The 15,896-nt window shown below is 46.2% G+C and overlaps 10 protein-coding genes and 1 non-coding gene across 11 annotated transcripts; 9 read left to right on the top strand and 2 right to left on the bottom strand. All coding sequences in view use genetic code 12, as the record gives it.

Moving 5' to 3' along the window:
* Positions 1–3: 3 nt before the first annotated feature.
* CDC3 (septin) lies at positions 4–1,378 on the top strand (the record flags this gene model as incomplete). The annotated part of the gene is made up of 2 exons (XM_002617893.2): positions 4–13; positions 114–1,378. The coding sequence occupies 2 exons, from the start codon at positions 4–6 to the stop codon at positions 1,376–1,378; spliced, it is 1,275 nt and encodes a 424-aa protein (XP_002617939.2).
* Positions 1,379–2,355: 977 nt separating this feature from the next.
* FOB63_001970 (nucleoporin) lies at positions 2,356–3,144 on the top strand (the record flags this gene model as incomplete). The annotated part of the gene is made up of 1 exon (XM_002617894.2): positions 2,356–3,144. The coding sequence occupies one exon, from the start codon at positions 2,356–2,358 to the stop codon at positions 3,142–3,144; it is 789 nt and encodes a 262-aa protein (XP_002617940.2).
* A 965-nt stretch (positions 3,145–4,109) lies between these two features.
* On the top strand, positions 4,110–4,197 carry FOB63_005539. Its single transcript has one exon. It is a non-coding gene; the product is annotated as a tRNA-Lys (tRNA).
* Positions 4,198–4,469: 272 nt separating this feature from the next.
* On the top strand, positions 4,470–6,407 carry SSA2 (Hsp70 family chaperone; the record flags this gene model as incomplete). The annotated part of the gene is made up of 1 exon (XM_002617895.2): positions 4,470–6,407. The coding sequence occupies one exon, from the start codon at positions 4,470–4,472 to the stop codon at positions 6,405–6,407; it is 1,938 nt and encodes a 645-aa protein (XP_002617941.2).
* A 1,194-nt stretch (positions 6,408–7,601) lies between these two features.
* FOB63_001968 (uncharacterized protein) lies at positions 7,602–8,066 on the top strand (the record flags this gene model as incomplete). Its single annotated transcript, XM_002617896.2, has 1 exon — positions 7,602–8,066. The coding sequence occupies one exon, from the start codon at positions 7,602–7,604 to the stop codon at positions 8,064–8,066; it is 465 nt and encodes a 154-aa protein (XP_002617942.2).
* Positions 8,067–8,118: 52 nt separating this feature from the next.
* Positions 8,119–10,146, top strand: ACS2 (acetate--CoA ligase; the record flags this gene model as incomplete). The annotated part of the gene is made up of 1 exon (XM_002617897.2): positions 8,119–10,146. The coding sequence occupies one exon, from the start codon at positions 8,119–8,121 to the stop codon at positions 10,144–10,146; it is 2,028 nt and encodes a 675-aa protein (XP_002617943.1).
* Positions 10,147–10,505: 359 nt separating this feature from the next.
* FOB63_001966 (GPI-anchor transamidase) lies at positions 10,506–11,753 on the top strand (the record flags this gene model as incomplete). The annotated part of the gene is made up of 1 exon (XM_002617898.2): positions 10,506–11,753. The coding sequence occupies one exon, from the start codon at positions 10,506–10,508 to the stop codon at positions 11,751–11,753; it is 1,248 nt and encodes a 415-aa protein (XP_002617944.2).
* A 234-nt stretch (positions 11,754–11,987) lies between these two features.
* On the top strand, positions 11,988–13,157 carry FOB63_001965 (uncharacterized protein; the record flags this gene model as incomplete). Its single annotated transcript, XM_002617899.2, has 1 exon — positions 11,988–13,157. The coding sequence occupies one exon, from the start codon at positions 11,988–11,990 to the stop codon at positions 13,155–13,157; it is 1,170 nt and encodes a 389-aa protein (XP_002617945.1).
* Positions 13,158–13,404: 247 nt separating this feature from the next.
* Positions 13,405–13,815, bottom strand: HHT21 (Hht21p; the record flags this gene model as incomplete). Its single annotated transcript, XM_002617900.2, has 1 exon — positions 13,405–13,815. The coding sequence occupies one exon, from the start codon at positions 13,813–13,815 to the stop codon at positions 13,405–13,407; it is 411 nt and encodes a 136-aa protein (XP_002617946.1).
* A 520-nt stretch (positions 13,816–14,335) lies between these two features.
* Positions 14,336–14,647, top strand: HHF1 (histone; the record flags this gene model as incomplete). The annotated part of the gene is made up of 1 exon (XM_002617901.1): positions 14,336–14,647. The coding sequence occupies one exon, from the start codon at positions 14,336–14,338 to the stop codon at positions 14,645–14,647; it is 312 nt and encodes a 103-aa protein (XP_002617947.1).
* A 257-nt stretch (positions 14,648–14,904) lies between these two features.
* Positions 14,905–15,639, bottom strand: GIG1 (Gig1p; the record flags this gene model as incomplete). The annotated part of the gene is made up of 1 exon (XM_002617902.2): positions 14,905–15,639. The coding sequence occupies one exon, from the start codon at positions 15,637–15,639 to the stop codon at positions 14,905–14,907; it is 735 nt and encodes a 244-aa protein (XP_002617948.2).
* Positions 15,640–15,896: the final 257 nt, after the last annotated feature.

The raw sequence follows: 15,896 nt of genomic DNA, 5'->3' as shown, positions 1-15,896 counted from the left end.
ATAATGACTTCAGGTATGTTTATTTTGTTCAACAGGTATCAGAGATCAAGTATCTCATTGGCTTTTTTTGTGCCTGTTCTCGCCTTTTCTGCCATGTGCATACTAACGTCCAGTTAACGGAGTTGCAAACGAACCCGAGGTCAAAATCATCAAGCGGAAGCTTGATGGCTTTGTTGGATTCGCCAACTTGCCCAAACAATGGCACCGCAAGTCTGTCAGACGAGGATTCTCGTTCAATTTCATGGTTGTGGGAGAATCAGGTTTGGGAAAAACAACATTGGTCAACACGTTGTTCAACAAAGAGATTTTGACCAAGAAAGCTGTGGAATCCGACTCCAACTCCGAGGATGATGAAACTCCAAGCGTTTCCATCGAAACTACTACTTCAGTAATCGAAGAGGACGGTGTCAAGTTAAATTTGACAGTAATCACCACACCCGGCTTTGGTGACAACCTCGACTCCACGGATTCGTGGAAACCTATTGTGGAGGAAATCAACACGCGGTTTGACCACTACTTGGAAGCGGAAAGCAGAGTCAACCGATCGACAATCACTGATAACCGTGTTCATGCATTGTTGTACTTCATCGAGCCCACTGGTCATTCTTTGAAGGCGTTGGACATCCAGGTGATGAAGCAGGTGCATGAGAAGGTCAATTTGATTCCAATCATTGCCAAATCAGACACCTTGACTGATGAAGAGATTGCCGACTTCAAAGCCCGTATTCTAGCTGATCTTACCCACCAGAAGATCAAGATTTTCAAGCCCCAGACATACGACAATGACGATGACGAGGCAGTAAGAGACTCTAAGTCTTTGATTGATACTTTCCCATTCGCAGTGGTTGGTTCGACTTCCGATGTGCACTTGCCAGACGGCAGAAGTGTCCGCGGAAGAGCATATCCATGGGGTATCATCGAAGTGGACAATGAAGAGCACAACGATTTCATCAAATTGAGAAAGTTATTGATCCGCAACAACTTAGAGGAGTTGAAAGACACCACTCTGGATGTATTGTACGAGCACTACAGAACGCAAAAGTTGGTTTCCATGGGCATCGAACAGGACAACACCGTCTTCAAGGAATTTGACCCGTTGACCAAGCAAGAAGAGGAGCGCGCATTGCATGAGGCCAAGTTGGCCAAGATGGAAGCTGAAATGAAGGCGGTCTTCCAGCAAAAGGTTAGCGAGAAGGAGAAGAAGTTGCAACGATCCGAAGCGGACTTATTTGCCCGTCACAAGGAGATGAAGGAGAAGTTGACCAAGCAAATCAAGTTATTGGAAGAGAAGAAGGCCCAGTTGGAGAAGCAAAAGAGCTTGCCACTGGATCCACCGGCCGCTGCGCCACAGAAGACGCGTAAAGGTTTCTTGCGTTAGTTATGGGAATACAAATGTTGTGGACATTCTGTAGCACCGACAAATTATTAAGGTATCTATTCTTAAAGCAGTACGAAAAAAGCCTAGATAAAAATGTTGAGGTGTATATTCTGCCGGAGAAAAGAAAAGATTCCAAACCAGTGGAACTTCATTAGGGAATACTTCTCTATATCTTTTGCGAACATTCTCTTGAAGTAATTGAGTATTCTACAGTAAAAATAGCGGTTCAATGTTACCTCTCGTTTAAAACGTGAATAATACTGTTTGATTCGATACATCTCTAACTCACGAACACTCGACTTGTGTTCATATTGATTATCTACTGATATTTTTATTTAAGGCATGCCTCATTCTTCAGCCCTGTTCGCTCCATCGTAACTTTGTCCTATTTGATGTGCAGACTCGTTTTTGGCTTCTGAATTCATTGATTCACTTTTTCTGTTCCTATTTGCTATTCTTATCTGTACTACGTAGCATCATTTCGTTTATTTTAGTCCCTGTTCCTTCTCCTTCTCTTGCATTCACACGCATGATGATAAACTTTAGATTGCGCACCGAAACCCATTATCATGCACTCAATTGTGCAATTTTCAGCAATTCCAGCACGAACACCCTGGTTTCTCTACTGATCTTTTTTTGTAAATGCGTTTGGGATCAGAACATTTCTAACAATCCCTGTTTTGCTTCTCTGTACTGTCACACGATACCAAAGATTAGATAGCCAACGTATTTGTATGCAGTCTTGCCCCTATCTCCGTTCACTTCTTGTATCCCAATCGATTGACCACGATGGATACTAAGAGTAACAGGATGTCGTACTTAGGTAAGGAGCTGGCTCGTAGAAACATTTCAAGGTGCGTCTTAATGCTTGTAATTTCTCGTGACGTTTCACAGTGCGGAACCTGCGAAGTTCCAAGCAAGTGAGAAATACAAGAAAATATCTCCAAAAAAAAAAACTCCCACCTATTGTTTTCTTCATGAGCGACGCCCAACAAAGCACCCCAAAGAAGGCTACTCCAACGCCTCCCAAACAAACCTTGGCTGATCTTGTCAAGACATTGCAATTTGCTTGGTTTGTGGGACATGTGGTGACATTTGTGGCGACACTCATGTACGCCTTGACGTACTTGCGTGTTTTCCCATCAAGCTACAAGTTCTGGTACAAATTGGCTTTGGCTGGTGTGGTGGAGAGCTTTGGCATCCTTGTTTTCCAGTCTGTCAAGAAGAATGGTGCTAAGCTTTCCGTCTTGCTTAGCGACGACAATGTGCATTACTTGCTTTTGGGCTTGGGCCTCTTCTTCTTCAGCCCATACGTCTTGTTGACTTTGACTGTGTACATTTTGTTCTCCACTTTCCATGTGTTGTCTTACGCCAAGCACTACTTGTTGCCTGTGCTCAACATTCCTGAAACGCATCCAGTGAGCGTGAAAATCGGCAATTTTGTGGCGGCTAACAATGCTTCTTCCATTCAATGGGCTGCGTTGTTGGAAGTCGCCACTTTGGGCTGGCTCTTTTTGCGTGTCCTCACGTTCCGCTCGTGTTCCCTGATCCCATTCTTGCTCTATGTGGTATTCATCAAGTTGAGATTTGAGAAATCAGCCTTCACCAGAAGCGCCTTCAAGTCTCTTGAGATGCGTGTCGAATCATCTGTTAACAGCTTGGGCAACCCTAAAGCCAAGGACATTTGGATCCAAGTCAAGGGCGTTTTCCACAAGGTGGCTTTGGTTCATGTGGCCCATGACTACACGAAGGAGAAGTCCACTTAAGGCTATGGATTGTTTGCCTGTCGTGCGGCTTTAGATTTGGCCCGCGTAGCTTCAGATCCTATGCATTATATGGCTCAGTTTGTTTTGCACTGGTCGCTTTATCTGATGGCCCAGTCGTTTATTCTTAGTAATTGAATATTGTAACATGTCTGCAGTCTGTAAGTTTTAATGGTGGTTAGAAGGCTTTACTACTATGCTTTATGTATTTTACTGCTACGAATTGGAGTCACTACTTGTTAGTTGATATATGTACTTTAGTTATTAAGGGGACAATATCGAGCTCGCATAACGAGCCTGTCAAAACATCAGGTCATTCTTGATAATGGTGTTCAAATTTATTAGCAAATGATTATTGTATGCTTACATCTGTTAGGACGACCATACGGGGGAACCTGGGGGTATCCCAGTTTCCGGCTATGGTAGCCTTCAGATAAGGCATTGTGGCTTATCTGGCTCGATTTGGTGATAAGCTTCACTGTATGAGATAAGACTCGTACCCCTATTTATACGTCTATAAGAAGCCGGGAACCAAGAAGTATGTACCAGAATATACACCAACAATTGTATTCAGAACCTAACAACATCAATAAAAACTCGTTCTAATGTACCTGCTTGCTATACGGCAACATAGATATTTACTCGTGAGATAAAAGCAAAAACTTATGGACGAAGCCAAGGATATAGAATGACCATATATATCTCAACATGGACACAATAGTTCAGATTTCGATCCACGAAGAATCATGCTACATGACAAGTTGTAAGCATTGATCCACTTTATCAGTGGAATTTGCTATTATAAAGTATTGCAAGAATATACCTCATCTTTAGAGAAATATCATTGCCATACTTCAATTCTCTAATTACCCAAGGACAGCCATTACTTCAGATAGTATTGACATGAACATGTATATCTAGTTTCACCCTCTCTCTTAGGTACACGGGTAAAATAACGAGAACAAGAAGCCTGGTTAGCTCAATCGGTAGAGCATTTGACTCTTAATCTTCATAAGGTCAATCAAAAGGTTGCGGGTTCGAGCCCCGCATCGGGCTCTCTTTTTTTGCCCTCGCTAAATAGATTCTTCCTGCACATTCTAGTCTCTTCTAGAATGCCGGATTACGTCAGCCACAGAAGGCCAAAGAAATCAGTGGAAGTGTCACGTGCGCAAGCAGAAGTGCGATTAGCGTAGAATTCAATGGAAAATTCCATGGCGTCCGGCGCAATGTGCCCTATAAAGAGGTTAATTTCTCCGACATTTGGAGGTCCTTTTTTTTTTTCCTTTTCAATCTCTACAGAGTTACTAATTCTATAGATAACTACAACCATGTCTAAAGCTGTTGGTATTGATTTGGGTACTACCTACTCCTGTGTGGCTCACTTTGCCAACGATCGTGTGGAAATTATTGCCAACGACCAAGGTAACAGAACCACTCCTTCCTTTGTTGCTTTCACCGACACTGAAAGATTGATTGGTGATGCTGCTAAGAACCAAGCTGCTATGAACCCAGCCAACACTGTCTTCGACGCTAAGAGACTTATTGGTAGAAAGTTCACTGACGCTGAAGTGCAAGGTGACATCAAGCACTTCCCTTTCAAGGTCATTGACAAGGCCGGTAAGCCACAAATCCAGGTTGAGTTCAAGGGTGAGACCAAGGTCTTCACTCCAGAAGAAGTTTCTTCTATGATCTTGACCAAGATGAAGGAGACTGCTGAGTCTTTCTTGGGTACCACCGTTTCCGACGCTGTTGTCACTGTTCCAGCTTACTTCAACGACTCTCAAAGACAAGCTACCAAGGATGCTGGTTTGATTGCTGGTTTGAACGTTATGAGAATCATCAACGAGCCAACCGCTGCTGCCATTGCTTACGGTTTGGACAAGAAGTCTGAGCACGAGAAGAACGTTTTGATTTTCGACTTGGGTGGAGGAACTTTCGATGTTTCCTTGTTGTCCATTGAAGACGGTATCTTCGAAGTCAAGTCTACCGCCGGTGACACTCACTTGGGTGGTGAAGATTTCGACCACAGATTGGTGAACCACTTCGTCAACGAATTCAAGAGAAAGAACAAGAAGGACTTGTCCACCAACCAAAGAGCCTTGAGAAGATTGAGAACTGCGTGTGAGAGAGCCAAGAGAACCTTGTCCTCTTCTGCCCAAACCTCTATCGAGATCGACTCTTTGTTCGAGGGTATTGACTTCTACACTTCCATCACCAGAGCTAGATTCGAGGAATTGTGTCAAGACTTGTTCAGATCCACCTTGGACCCAGTCGAGAAGGTGTTGAGAGACGCCAAGGTCGACAAGTCGCAGGTTGACGAGATTGTCCTTGTTGGTGGTTCTACCAGAATTCCAAAGGTTCAAAAGTTGGTTTCTGACTTCTTCAACGGTAAGGAGCCAAACAAGTCCATCAACCCAGATGAGGCTGTTGCTTACGGTGCCGCTGTTCAAGCTGCTATCTTGTCTGGTGACACTTCTTCTAAGACTCAAGACTTGTTGTTGTTGGATGTTGCTCCATTGTCCTTGGGTATTGAGACCGCCGGTGGTATCATGACCAAGTTGATTCCAAGAAACTCCACCATCCCAACCAAGAAGTCTGAGACTTTCTCCACCTACGCTGACAACCAACCAGGTGTGTTGATTCAAGTTTTTGAAGGTGAAAGAGCCAAGACTAAGGACAACAACTTGTTGGGTAAGTTTGAGTTGTCTGGTATCCCACCAGCTCCAAGAGGTGTTCCACAAATTGAAGTTACCTTTGACATTGATGCCAACGGTATCTTGAACGTCTCTGCCTTGGAGAAGGGTACTGGTAAGACTCAAAAGATTACCATCACCAACGACAAGGGTAGATTGTCCAAGGAAGACATTGAGAGAATGGTTTCTGAGGCCGAGAAGTTCAAGGAGGAGGACGAGAAGGAAGCTGCTAGAGTTCAAGCCAAGAACGGTTTGGAGTCTTACGCTTACTCCTTGAAGACCACTTTGGGCGAGAAGGACTTCGCTGACAAGTTGGAGGCTGCTGACGTCGAGACTGTCACCAAGGCTGCTGACGAGACCATCACTTGGTTGGACGAGAACCAAGCTGCCACCACCGAAGAATACGGTGACAAGCAGAAGGAATTGGAAGGCGTTGCCAACCCAATCATGGCCAAGGCCTACCAAGCCGGTGCTGCTCCAGGTGGCGCTGCCCCAGGCGGATTCCCAGGTGCTGCTCCAGGCTCTGCTCCTTCTCCATCTAACGACGGTCCTACTGTTGAGGAAGTCGACTAAACGGTTTAGCAAGCTAGATCATATTATATACGATAGATTAATGGGGTAATGCAAAACGAATTGATAATACAATTGTAGATGGGTCTGAATATACAGCTATGTAGGCCTCATGCCGAACAATTTGATACGTGTTTCTGAATTCCTAGTTGGTTCTAAAGCATTGCTGTGCCGATTGTCGCCAAAAATGTCTCCTTCAATTTCGTTCCTCCTCAGCGACAATGTCGCGGACAATGTCCGAGACCGAGTGCGGGGTCGAATCCTTTGAGGAGAATATATGCTTGGCTATATATATTGCTTGATTTCCAAGATGTGGAGTTTTCTACCCAATATAAAAGTGATGTTATCGAACGAAAAAGACATTGTACTGGTTTAGAACGAAAGTCGAAAGTTTACATGACACACTAGTCCAGTGGGACACATCAGAGAAACAATAGCGAATTGTTCAAAAATGAAGACAATGACAAAATAGAACAAATCAAAGGACAATAGGGAATCCCTTAAGAATCCAAGGAAAAAACTACGGCAGTCTAAACTGATTATATCTATTGGATAAAGTGTTCCTACTTGTGTCTCCTAGTCGTGAAAGACACCATGTCGCGCAAGTCGTGCATAATGTCGCGCGCACAGATACAATGTCGCACTGACGTTAGTCCTCTCGCCTAGACACAACATGAGATGGACAACCCAAAGTGTATCGCGCATACACAACAATTGGTGCTCGTATCGCTGCACGTGACCATACCCAAAGCGCCGCCCGACTTCAGTTGGCGGTTTCATCTTAGCAGACGCCTCTTTTTCTTCCAATTGTTTCGTTTCAATGCTTTTGGCGCTCAATTGAGACATTGTTTTCCACCTCACAGGACTTGATACCCCATTGGAAGGTGGGAGGGCTAGTGTCGTGCCCCGCCCACCTCCGCTGGTCCCGGGGCCAACTCCGAAAGTCCGGTGACCCGCCTCCAAGTCCGGTTGCCCGCATTTTATGTCTAATCGCCGGGGATAGGGTCCCGATGTGTCTGACGCTATAAAAGCAGGAGAAATCTACCAATCGCCAACGCGTTATTAGTGCGCCCAAAAAAATCGTACCCCATATCAGTAGTGCACCCACGACGCACCCAAAAAAACGAAAAAGTCGGCATTACCTTTTCTTCACACCACATTTCTTTCACAGTACGTATAGATGTCCCCAATTGGCCTATGTCTATGGTTCAGGCAAGTTCAGAAAGTGCTGGAACATCAAGTGCTGGCCACCATGGACAGTTGGAGCTGTTGTTTGGGTCTCTGACTCTGGCAGCTAATGACAGTCATTGTTTGGGCAGAGCGAGCACTGCGAGAAATAATTTTGCAACACTTGAAGTCGGTGCTCAGGACCATTGGGAAATAGAAGCAATACTAGACGGGGAACAAGGTGAGGGTCAATTGTCCAAGAAGCTGCGACAACAATCGGCTATGGCGATTGTCTCCAAGTGCTGGAAGCTCCTATTTCTTTTTTCTTTGAGGAGTTATAGTGAGAAATTGGGCACTGACGATGTCAGGAGAAATTTTGGGATACTTCCTTGTGCCTTATCTTCACTTGGGCATATCCCCATACCTTGCAACTCGATCAAGCCGGTCTTTCGATGTCTTGTTCCTTTGATGTTTCTGCCTCTGCCTCTGCCATGACTCATAGTCCAATCCCTTTTCTTCCTATTTTTTGTTCGTCACTAACAAGCAGATGACCCACACGGTTGTACACGAGGCCAACGGCGTCACCCCACGTCACACTCCAAAAGAGTTTTATGCCCGGCAGCCTGCCAAGGGCCACATTGAGTCCTTGGAGCAGTACCAACAGATGTACCAACAATCCATTAATGACCCAGAGGCTTTTTTTGGTCCCATGGCCAAGGAATTGTTGCACTGGGATAGACCATTCACCAAGGTCAAGGCTGGCGGTCTTGCCCATGGTGATCCCCAATGGTTTATCGGTGGTGAATTGAACGCATGCTACAACTGTGTTGATCGTTGGGCCTATGCTCACCCAGACAAGCCTGCACTCATTTACGAGGCTGATGATGAGAAGGACTCCCGTACCCTCACGTATGGTGAACTTTTGCGCGAGGTCAGTGCTGTTGCTGGTGTTTTGCAGAGCTGGGGTGTTACCAAAGGCGACAATGTTGCCATTTACTTGCCTATGAACGCTCACGCTGTTGTGGCCATGTTGGCCGTGGCTCGTTTGGGTGCTGTACACCTGGTGATCTTTGCTGGTTTCTCTGCTGGCTCCATCCGCGACCGTGTGAATGATGCTGGATGCAAGGCTTTGATTACATGTGACGAGGGTAAACGTGGTGGTAAGACCATTAACATCAAGAAGTTGTGTGACGAGGCTTTGCAATCGTGCCCATCAGTGGAAAAGGTGTTGGTCCACCGCAGAACAGGTAACCCTGACATTGCGACTGTTGCTGGTCGTGACTTCTGGTGGGATGAGGAAACTGCCAAGTTCCCAGGTTATCTTCCACCTGTGTCTGTCAACGCTGAGGACCCATTGTTCTTGTTGTACACTTCGGGCTCTACCGGCTCTCCAAAGGGTGTGGTTCACACTACTGGTGGTTACTTGCTTGGTGCAGCTATGTCCACCAAATACGTTTTTGACGTGCATTCCCTGGATGTTGTCTTTACTGCAGGTGATGTTGGTTGGATCACCGGCCACACCTATGCCCTTTACGGTCCTCTCCTTTTGGGTGTCCCAACAGTGGTGTTTGAAGGTACACCTGCTTACCCTGACTACGGTCGTTTGTTCCAGATCATCGATAAGCACCGCGCAACACACTTTTACATCGCTCCTACTGCGTTGCGTCTTTTGAGAAAGGCTGGCGAACACGAGATTGAAAAGTACGACTTGACATCGTTGAGAACCTTGGGTTCCGTCGGTGAGCCTATTTCCCCAGACATTTGGGAGTGGTACCATGAAAAGATTGGCCGTGGCCAGTGTCACATCTCGGACACTTACTGGCAGACAGAGAGTGGTTCGCACTTCATTGCTCCACTCGCTGGTGTTACACCTAACAAGCCTGGCCTGGCCTCTTTGCCTCTCTTTGGTATTGACGCATGCATCATCGACCCGGTGTCGGGCCACGAAGTCAAGGGCAATGATGTAGAGGGTGTTTTGGCGATCAAGAACACATGGCCATCTATGGCCCGTTCTGTGTACCGTAATCACCAAAAGTACATGGATACCTACTTGAAACCATACCCTGGCTACTACTTCACAGGTGACGGTGCTGCGCGTGATCATGATGGCTACTACTGGATCCGTGGCCGTGTGGATGACGTTGTCAATGTGTCGGGACATCGTTTGTCTACAGCTGAGATTGAAGCTGCTTTGATTGAACACCACGGTGTTTCTGAATCGGCTGTGGTTGGTATCAATGATGACTTGACCGGTCAGGCTGTTGTTGCGTTTGTTGCGTTGAAGGACGAAGTTGCCGATGCCATCAATGGCAACGAGACTTCTGAGGAGGCGTTCGCTTTGCGTCGTGAGTTGGTGTTGGTGGTTCGTAAAGAGATTGGACCATTTGCGGCACCAAAGTCTGTGATCATTGTCCAGGACTTGCCAAAGACACGTTCTGGTAAGATCATGCGCCGTATCTTGCGTAAGATCTCGTCAAATGAAGCTGACCAGTTGGGTGACATCCTGACATTGGCTAACCCACAATCTGTTGCGGGTATCATTGACTCGTTCGCTGCGCAATTCGGCAAGAAGTAAGTACTAGACATTCAGGGCGCTCGCGTCCTTCCATGCTCCTAATATACGGGCACCTATAAGTGGGATGTATAAATATATTCTATTATTATTTTGCTGGGTGGTGAGGAAACAGGGATTTTGGCAAAGTGTTTCTTTGGTTCAAAGAATGTAAATGACGCATTATGCTAACCCACATAGATTAAAAAGGGAACAGTTACTAAGTTTTTTCCTCTGCCAACTTCTTTGCATTTCTTTCATCATTAAGTCCCCCACCTTACAGTGTTCTGTCCTATCTTCTTGGAGAGACTCGAATGGTACACGTCCTGCATAATTACTCGCGCTCTGCTCCAACATCACCACTTCAACACCTTCTCATCACTATGCGGCTTCTTTCGCTTTTCCTCGCGTCAAAAGCCGCCCAGTTCGTGCTTCTTTCGCTTGTTCCTGCGCAATTTGATACTTCGTCGCAGATTCTCCTATCGCACCATCGTCCTGAAAAATATGCCCTTGTCTCAGCGTTTCCCATTCCTTTGCAAAAGGCTGCAGAGTTTGTCTTGTCTCGCGTCGTAGACCGTTTAGTCGTCTGGGATGCGGTTTACTTTAGCCACCTTTTCACGAACGGGATAACCTATGAGCACGAAAATGTTTTTTGTCCTCTCTGGTGGCGGCTCGTGAGTTTTTGTAGCCGCCAGCTTGGCTGCCATAATTTTTACAGCCGGTTTTTGTGCGCGACATTGTTATCGTGCACCGCCCACTATGCCGCGACACTTGTGCTTGGTGCCTACACCCGCCTCGTTTTTCAGGACGCTCGTCTTTTTTCGCCCAAGCGCATGGCGCGCGCGGCCCAAGTTGTGTTTGTGATTTCGCCCGCAGGCATTTTTCTCACCGCACCGTACGCCGAGCTGGCTGCCGCCCTCTGCAGTTTCGCGTGTTTGTACTTGCGCGAGAGTGGTACGCTCCAAGGCGTGGGCTCTCTATACGTAGCTAGCGGCATCTTTGCTGCTTTAGCTTACGGCATGCGCGCCAATTGCTTGTTGTTGGGCGGTGTCTATCTCTGGGATGTGGCCTGGCCCCGAACGGCCGGTGTGTTGGTTGGCCCTGGTTTAACAGCTAGACGCATATGGGCGTTGGCGGCTGGTTGTATATTGGGCGCCTCTTTCGTGGCCTCCAATGTAGCCAACTACGTTTCAGTTTGTTCCCTCGGCCGCGGTGAGTGGTGCGACCAAGTGGTGCCATCGCTCTTTGCCTATGCTCAGTCCCACTATTGGAACGTAGGTTTCATGCGCTACTGGAGTGCAAACAACATACCGAACTTCATGTTTGCGATCCCTGTGGTGACATTACTGGTGGTGAGTATTCGGTACTTTCAATATGAGTATCCTGTGGACCGTGTGCTGGCCGTTCTGGCTGTCAACGGCTTATTTGTCATGATGGTGGTGTTGTTCTGGCACGTGCAGATCGTCACGCGTATTCACACTTTCTTACCTAGCGTGTACTGGCTTATGGCCGGGTTTTTTACCCAGAAGGGGCTTACAGGTGCTCGCTGGGGACGTTGGTGTATGGCGTACATGGTGGTGTGGTGCGCGGTCCAGACTGCTATGTTTGGTGCGTTTTTACCACCAGCCTAGTGGATGCTTTTTCCTAGAAAGGAATTCGCACCCGCGCTGATAAGCGCTTCACCACTATAAGGTGCACCGAAGGACACAAATAGGCATACCTTTGATTTTGCATTTGCTATCGAATAGCGACTTTTGCTTATTAATCGTGAATAATCGCAACTCTTTTTCGATTTTTCAACTGCAAGCTTATTTATTCTGCTTCCTCATCGGTTGTTGCTAATTATTCGCATCTATTGCCAAAGAATGACTTTGGAACCAAAGCACTACGTCTATATTGTGCTATTTGTGGCACTTGCTGTGGCATATGTGCTCAAACCACAGCGCAAGGTTAAAAAGCCTGTGGTCTCGAACAAAAATAGAGTACCTGGCACTTGGACACCTGAATCGTTCAAAACCCCAGTACCACGTCCCTACCCCCACTGGGATGCTCAGAAGACACGTCCACTTCCTTACCGTGCTTTCAAGCACAAGTACAATATTACAATGGGTATCCGTAATATGGAATGGGACAGTTGGATCGAGTTGGACAATGAATGGATGAAATTTCACCAGGAGAAGTTGGATCGTTTGAAAGAGAAGGGAGACGAAGTTCATGGAACATACCCCGAAGCCCGCGATGCTGCTTTTGAGTTATTGGATGAATTCTGGCTGTATCTTCCGAATAGATACCCCACTCTTTTCAGGCAGCTTGACTCAGGCTTGGAGAATTTGCTTACAGGCGAGCGCTTTATATTCCGCAACTGCAACCGTGATGAAATTAAGGAAGACCCAATGGTGATGGCAGCATTGATGGTGCAAGATGACTTGGCAATCATGGTTGAAGGCAGTGACGGTGTGTACTACTTGAAGGCTGGTGCCATCATTTTGCCAGGATTTTGGCGCTTCAAGGACAAAGTGGGTATGCCATTACACGCAATCCACACTTCTGGTGACGTTCCAAAATATCAGGAGAAGCTCCACGGTGGAATGGCGAAATTTTTCACTCGTCTTACATGTGATAAGCCGGTTATTAGAAATAACTATTTCATTCAGACCGATAGTGACTTGGGCTGGTCCTCGTCTATTGGTGATGAAAAATCTGAAGTTGTCGGATGGTACACGGCAAAGCCAGCTGTAAAGCCGGAGCAGTTGTACTACCGCAGTGAAAGACAAAGTTTGCGGCGGTTGCCTAAGACTGGTGCAGTCGTGTTCACCATTCGTACTTACTTCGTGCCAATGGCAGAGCTAGTTGAAGAGCCACATGTACCCAGAAGACTCCTTAACGCAGTGGAGAGTTGGAGCGACGATGTTCGTGAGTACCGTGGTTACGAGAAGTTTAAGGATGTTCTTTTGCCATACTTGCAAGAAAAAGCCGAGCAGCAAGAGAAGAGAGGATATGTTCCCGAAACAGAACCTTCAGTATATCCATTCTAAGAAATATTTATCTGACGCATCCCCTAACAGACGAATGTAGAGATTTTATATATTACCGAGAGTATTAAGAAAGCCGAACAAGTAACAGAAATAACGCTTAGTTATGAGATGAAGCATCTCAAGACGACAAAAAAAAAGGGAAAAAAAAAATATTTATCGAAATGTTACATAGTGTATCGGTATCATGTCATTACTAATATACAAGGGGTTAAATAATACAAGAGAGAAGTAAACCAGCTTAGCGCACCTAAGATCTCTCACCTCTCAATCTTCTGGCCAATTGGATGTCCTTCTTTTGAATGGTGACTCTCTTGGCGTGGATAGCACACAAGTTGGTGTCTTCAAACAAGGAAACCAAGTAAGCTTCGACGGATTCCTGCAAAGCACCAATGGCAGACGATTGGAATCTCAAGTCGGTCTTGAAGTCTTGGGCGATTTCTCTAACCAATCTTTGGAAAGGCAACTTTCTGATCAAAAGCTCAGTGGACTTTTGGAATCTTCTGATTTCTCTCAAGGCAACGGTACCTGGCTTATATCTGTGAGGCTTCTTGACACCACCGGTAGATGGAGCAGACTTTCTAGCGGCTTTGGAAGCCAATTGCTTTCTTGGGGCCTTGCCACCAGTGGACTTTCTTGCGGTTTGCTTGGTTCTAGCCATTGTTGTTCAATGTAGATAATGAAGAAAGATTAGCCTACAGGGAAACTTCGCATGCTTATATATCAAAGTGGGAGCTGCAACGAAGATATTCTGCATGTACACTTTTGCAGCCCGACATTATCGCCTCGCTTTTCCGCGAAAAAGCTACTTGGTTCGCGTGCTGTGATATTCAGACGCATTTGGGTAAATCGCAGCACCATGAATGTCGCGCTTCTGGGCCATAGATCCGTACCTCCAGGTTCTCCGCGCGCGCCAAAAAGCAGTTTTTTCGCCAACTTGGCCTCACTAAAGAGCTTTTCTCACCTTGAGAAGTGCACAAAAAAAATGCGAACGAGGTGAGGAAAGTAGCCAAAGTAAAGTGAGGGAAAAAAAAGGGGAGTAACCGAGACAAAATTAATTTGCCCCCGAATTGCGTGAGCAACATTGGTATATATTAGAGCGCCCGCGCCCCTTGCTTTTTTCTTCTTTTTTTTCTCTCATAGTTTTTTAACTACATTTATTAACAAACTAACTACTTACAATGTCTGGTAGAGGAAAAGGTGGAAAAGGTCTCGGAAAGGGTGGTGCTAAGCGTCACAGAAAAATCTTGAGAGACAACATTCAAGGTATTACAAAGCCAGCCATCAGAAGATTGGCGAGAAGAGGTGGTGTTAAGCGTATTTCTGCTTTGATTTACGAAGAAGTCAGAGGTGTCCTCAAGTCCTTCTTGGAGAACGTTATCAGAGACGCTGTTACTTACACTGAGCACGCCAAGAGAAAGACTGTCACATCTCTTGATGTCGTCTACGCTTTGAAGAGACAAGGTAGAACCTTGTACGGTTTCGGTGGTTAAGCTGGTGCTTAGGGATTGTATATTAATAATTTATGTCTGATGAGATCAAGTGTAGTTGGCTGCGGGTATAATCGGCGCTAAATGGGCCTTTGGATAGTGCAGTTAGTCCAGGTTCAGTAGAGGTATCGAGGGCTGTTTCCGGCTTGCTCTCGATGATGCAAATATTTTAGAGCCGGCTCTTCTCGGTTAGGGATGACCAGGTTGGGGGTGGCGTCTCGTGTATTGCCTTGCTCAATTTCGTTTTAATCTCTAGATCTCTAGTTCAATGGCAAATCTACTTCCAGTTCGTCCAACGGAACACCTGGTCCTCCAAGCACCTGTTGCAACTGCTCCAGTGTCATGCCCTTGATTACAACATGAATATGGCTAATTTCCTTAACACTCTGGAGGGCATCCCAGTTCCGAAACCAAACTAGATCTTCCCGGGGGATGCCTAAGCCATCGACAAATGTCTTGACCACGTACTTTTCGATATGAGCTCTCATCCGTGGAGAGATGTCGCCGAACAGGTTGTTGGGATCCGACTCTATTCTTTTCTTTGTCCAGACACACAAGTGTACTACGTCGTCCTCAAAGTGATAAGGGAAGTCATTGAGAACGATCTTCAAATCTTCTGCGTTGCAGAACAAGGGGCTACCGCTGCGAGGAACCACAATCTCCGAGTCATCAAGCAGCTGGACTTGTTCTTTGGTGCGCCACTTTAACGTCTCCACCACAAGATGTTTAAACACGGTGGTATGTGCCTCTCGCAATTGTTTCTTGAAGGAGAGATATTTTTCTGTGGTGCTCTGCGACCGTGCAAGAGCCTCCAAGTCGTTATACTTGACGATATCCCGAACCTCTGCCCAGGTAAAGGGCCTTTCCGAGACTTTAGAAGCAGAAGGCATATCGGGAGAGTGGATAATGCTAATGCTCATGCCACTTATAACGCGGTGGGCGGTCGTGTGACAATCAATCTGGGTGAGCGGTTTCTTTGATACAGTGATGGACATTAGGTGAGATGTGGAATAAGTTGGGGATGACTGGGTAACACCTTATATCAGATTTTCCGGTAGCAGAGCCACTTAATATACTGGTGCAACATGGCATGAATCCATGTTGCAGTGATGAGAACGAGGTTGCATTGTGCGGCTCCCACTATAGTTCTGTCTCCTGCACAGTTTAAATCTAGCGCATTCTTAGAGATAAGGAAATGTACACGTGCACTTGTGTCACGTGCATAAAGCCACTGAGAGCAAATTTGATGAAT

Source organism: Clavispora lusitaniae (assembly GCF_014636115.1).
Source record: "Clavispora lusitaniae strain FDAARGOS_655 chromosome Unknown tig00000038_pilon, whole genome shotgun sequence".
NCBI classification, from domain to species: domain Eukaryota; kingdom Fungi; phylum Ascomycota; class Pichiomycetes; order Serinales; family Metschnikowiaceae; genus Clavispora; species Clavispora lusitaniae.
Note: the sequence above shows the minus strand (reverse complement) of the source record. Positions and strands in the feature narration are given on the sequence as shown.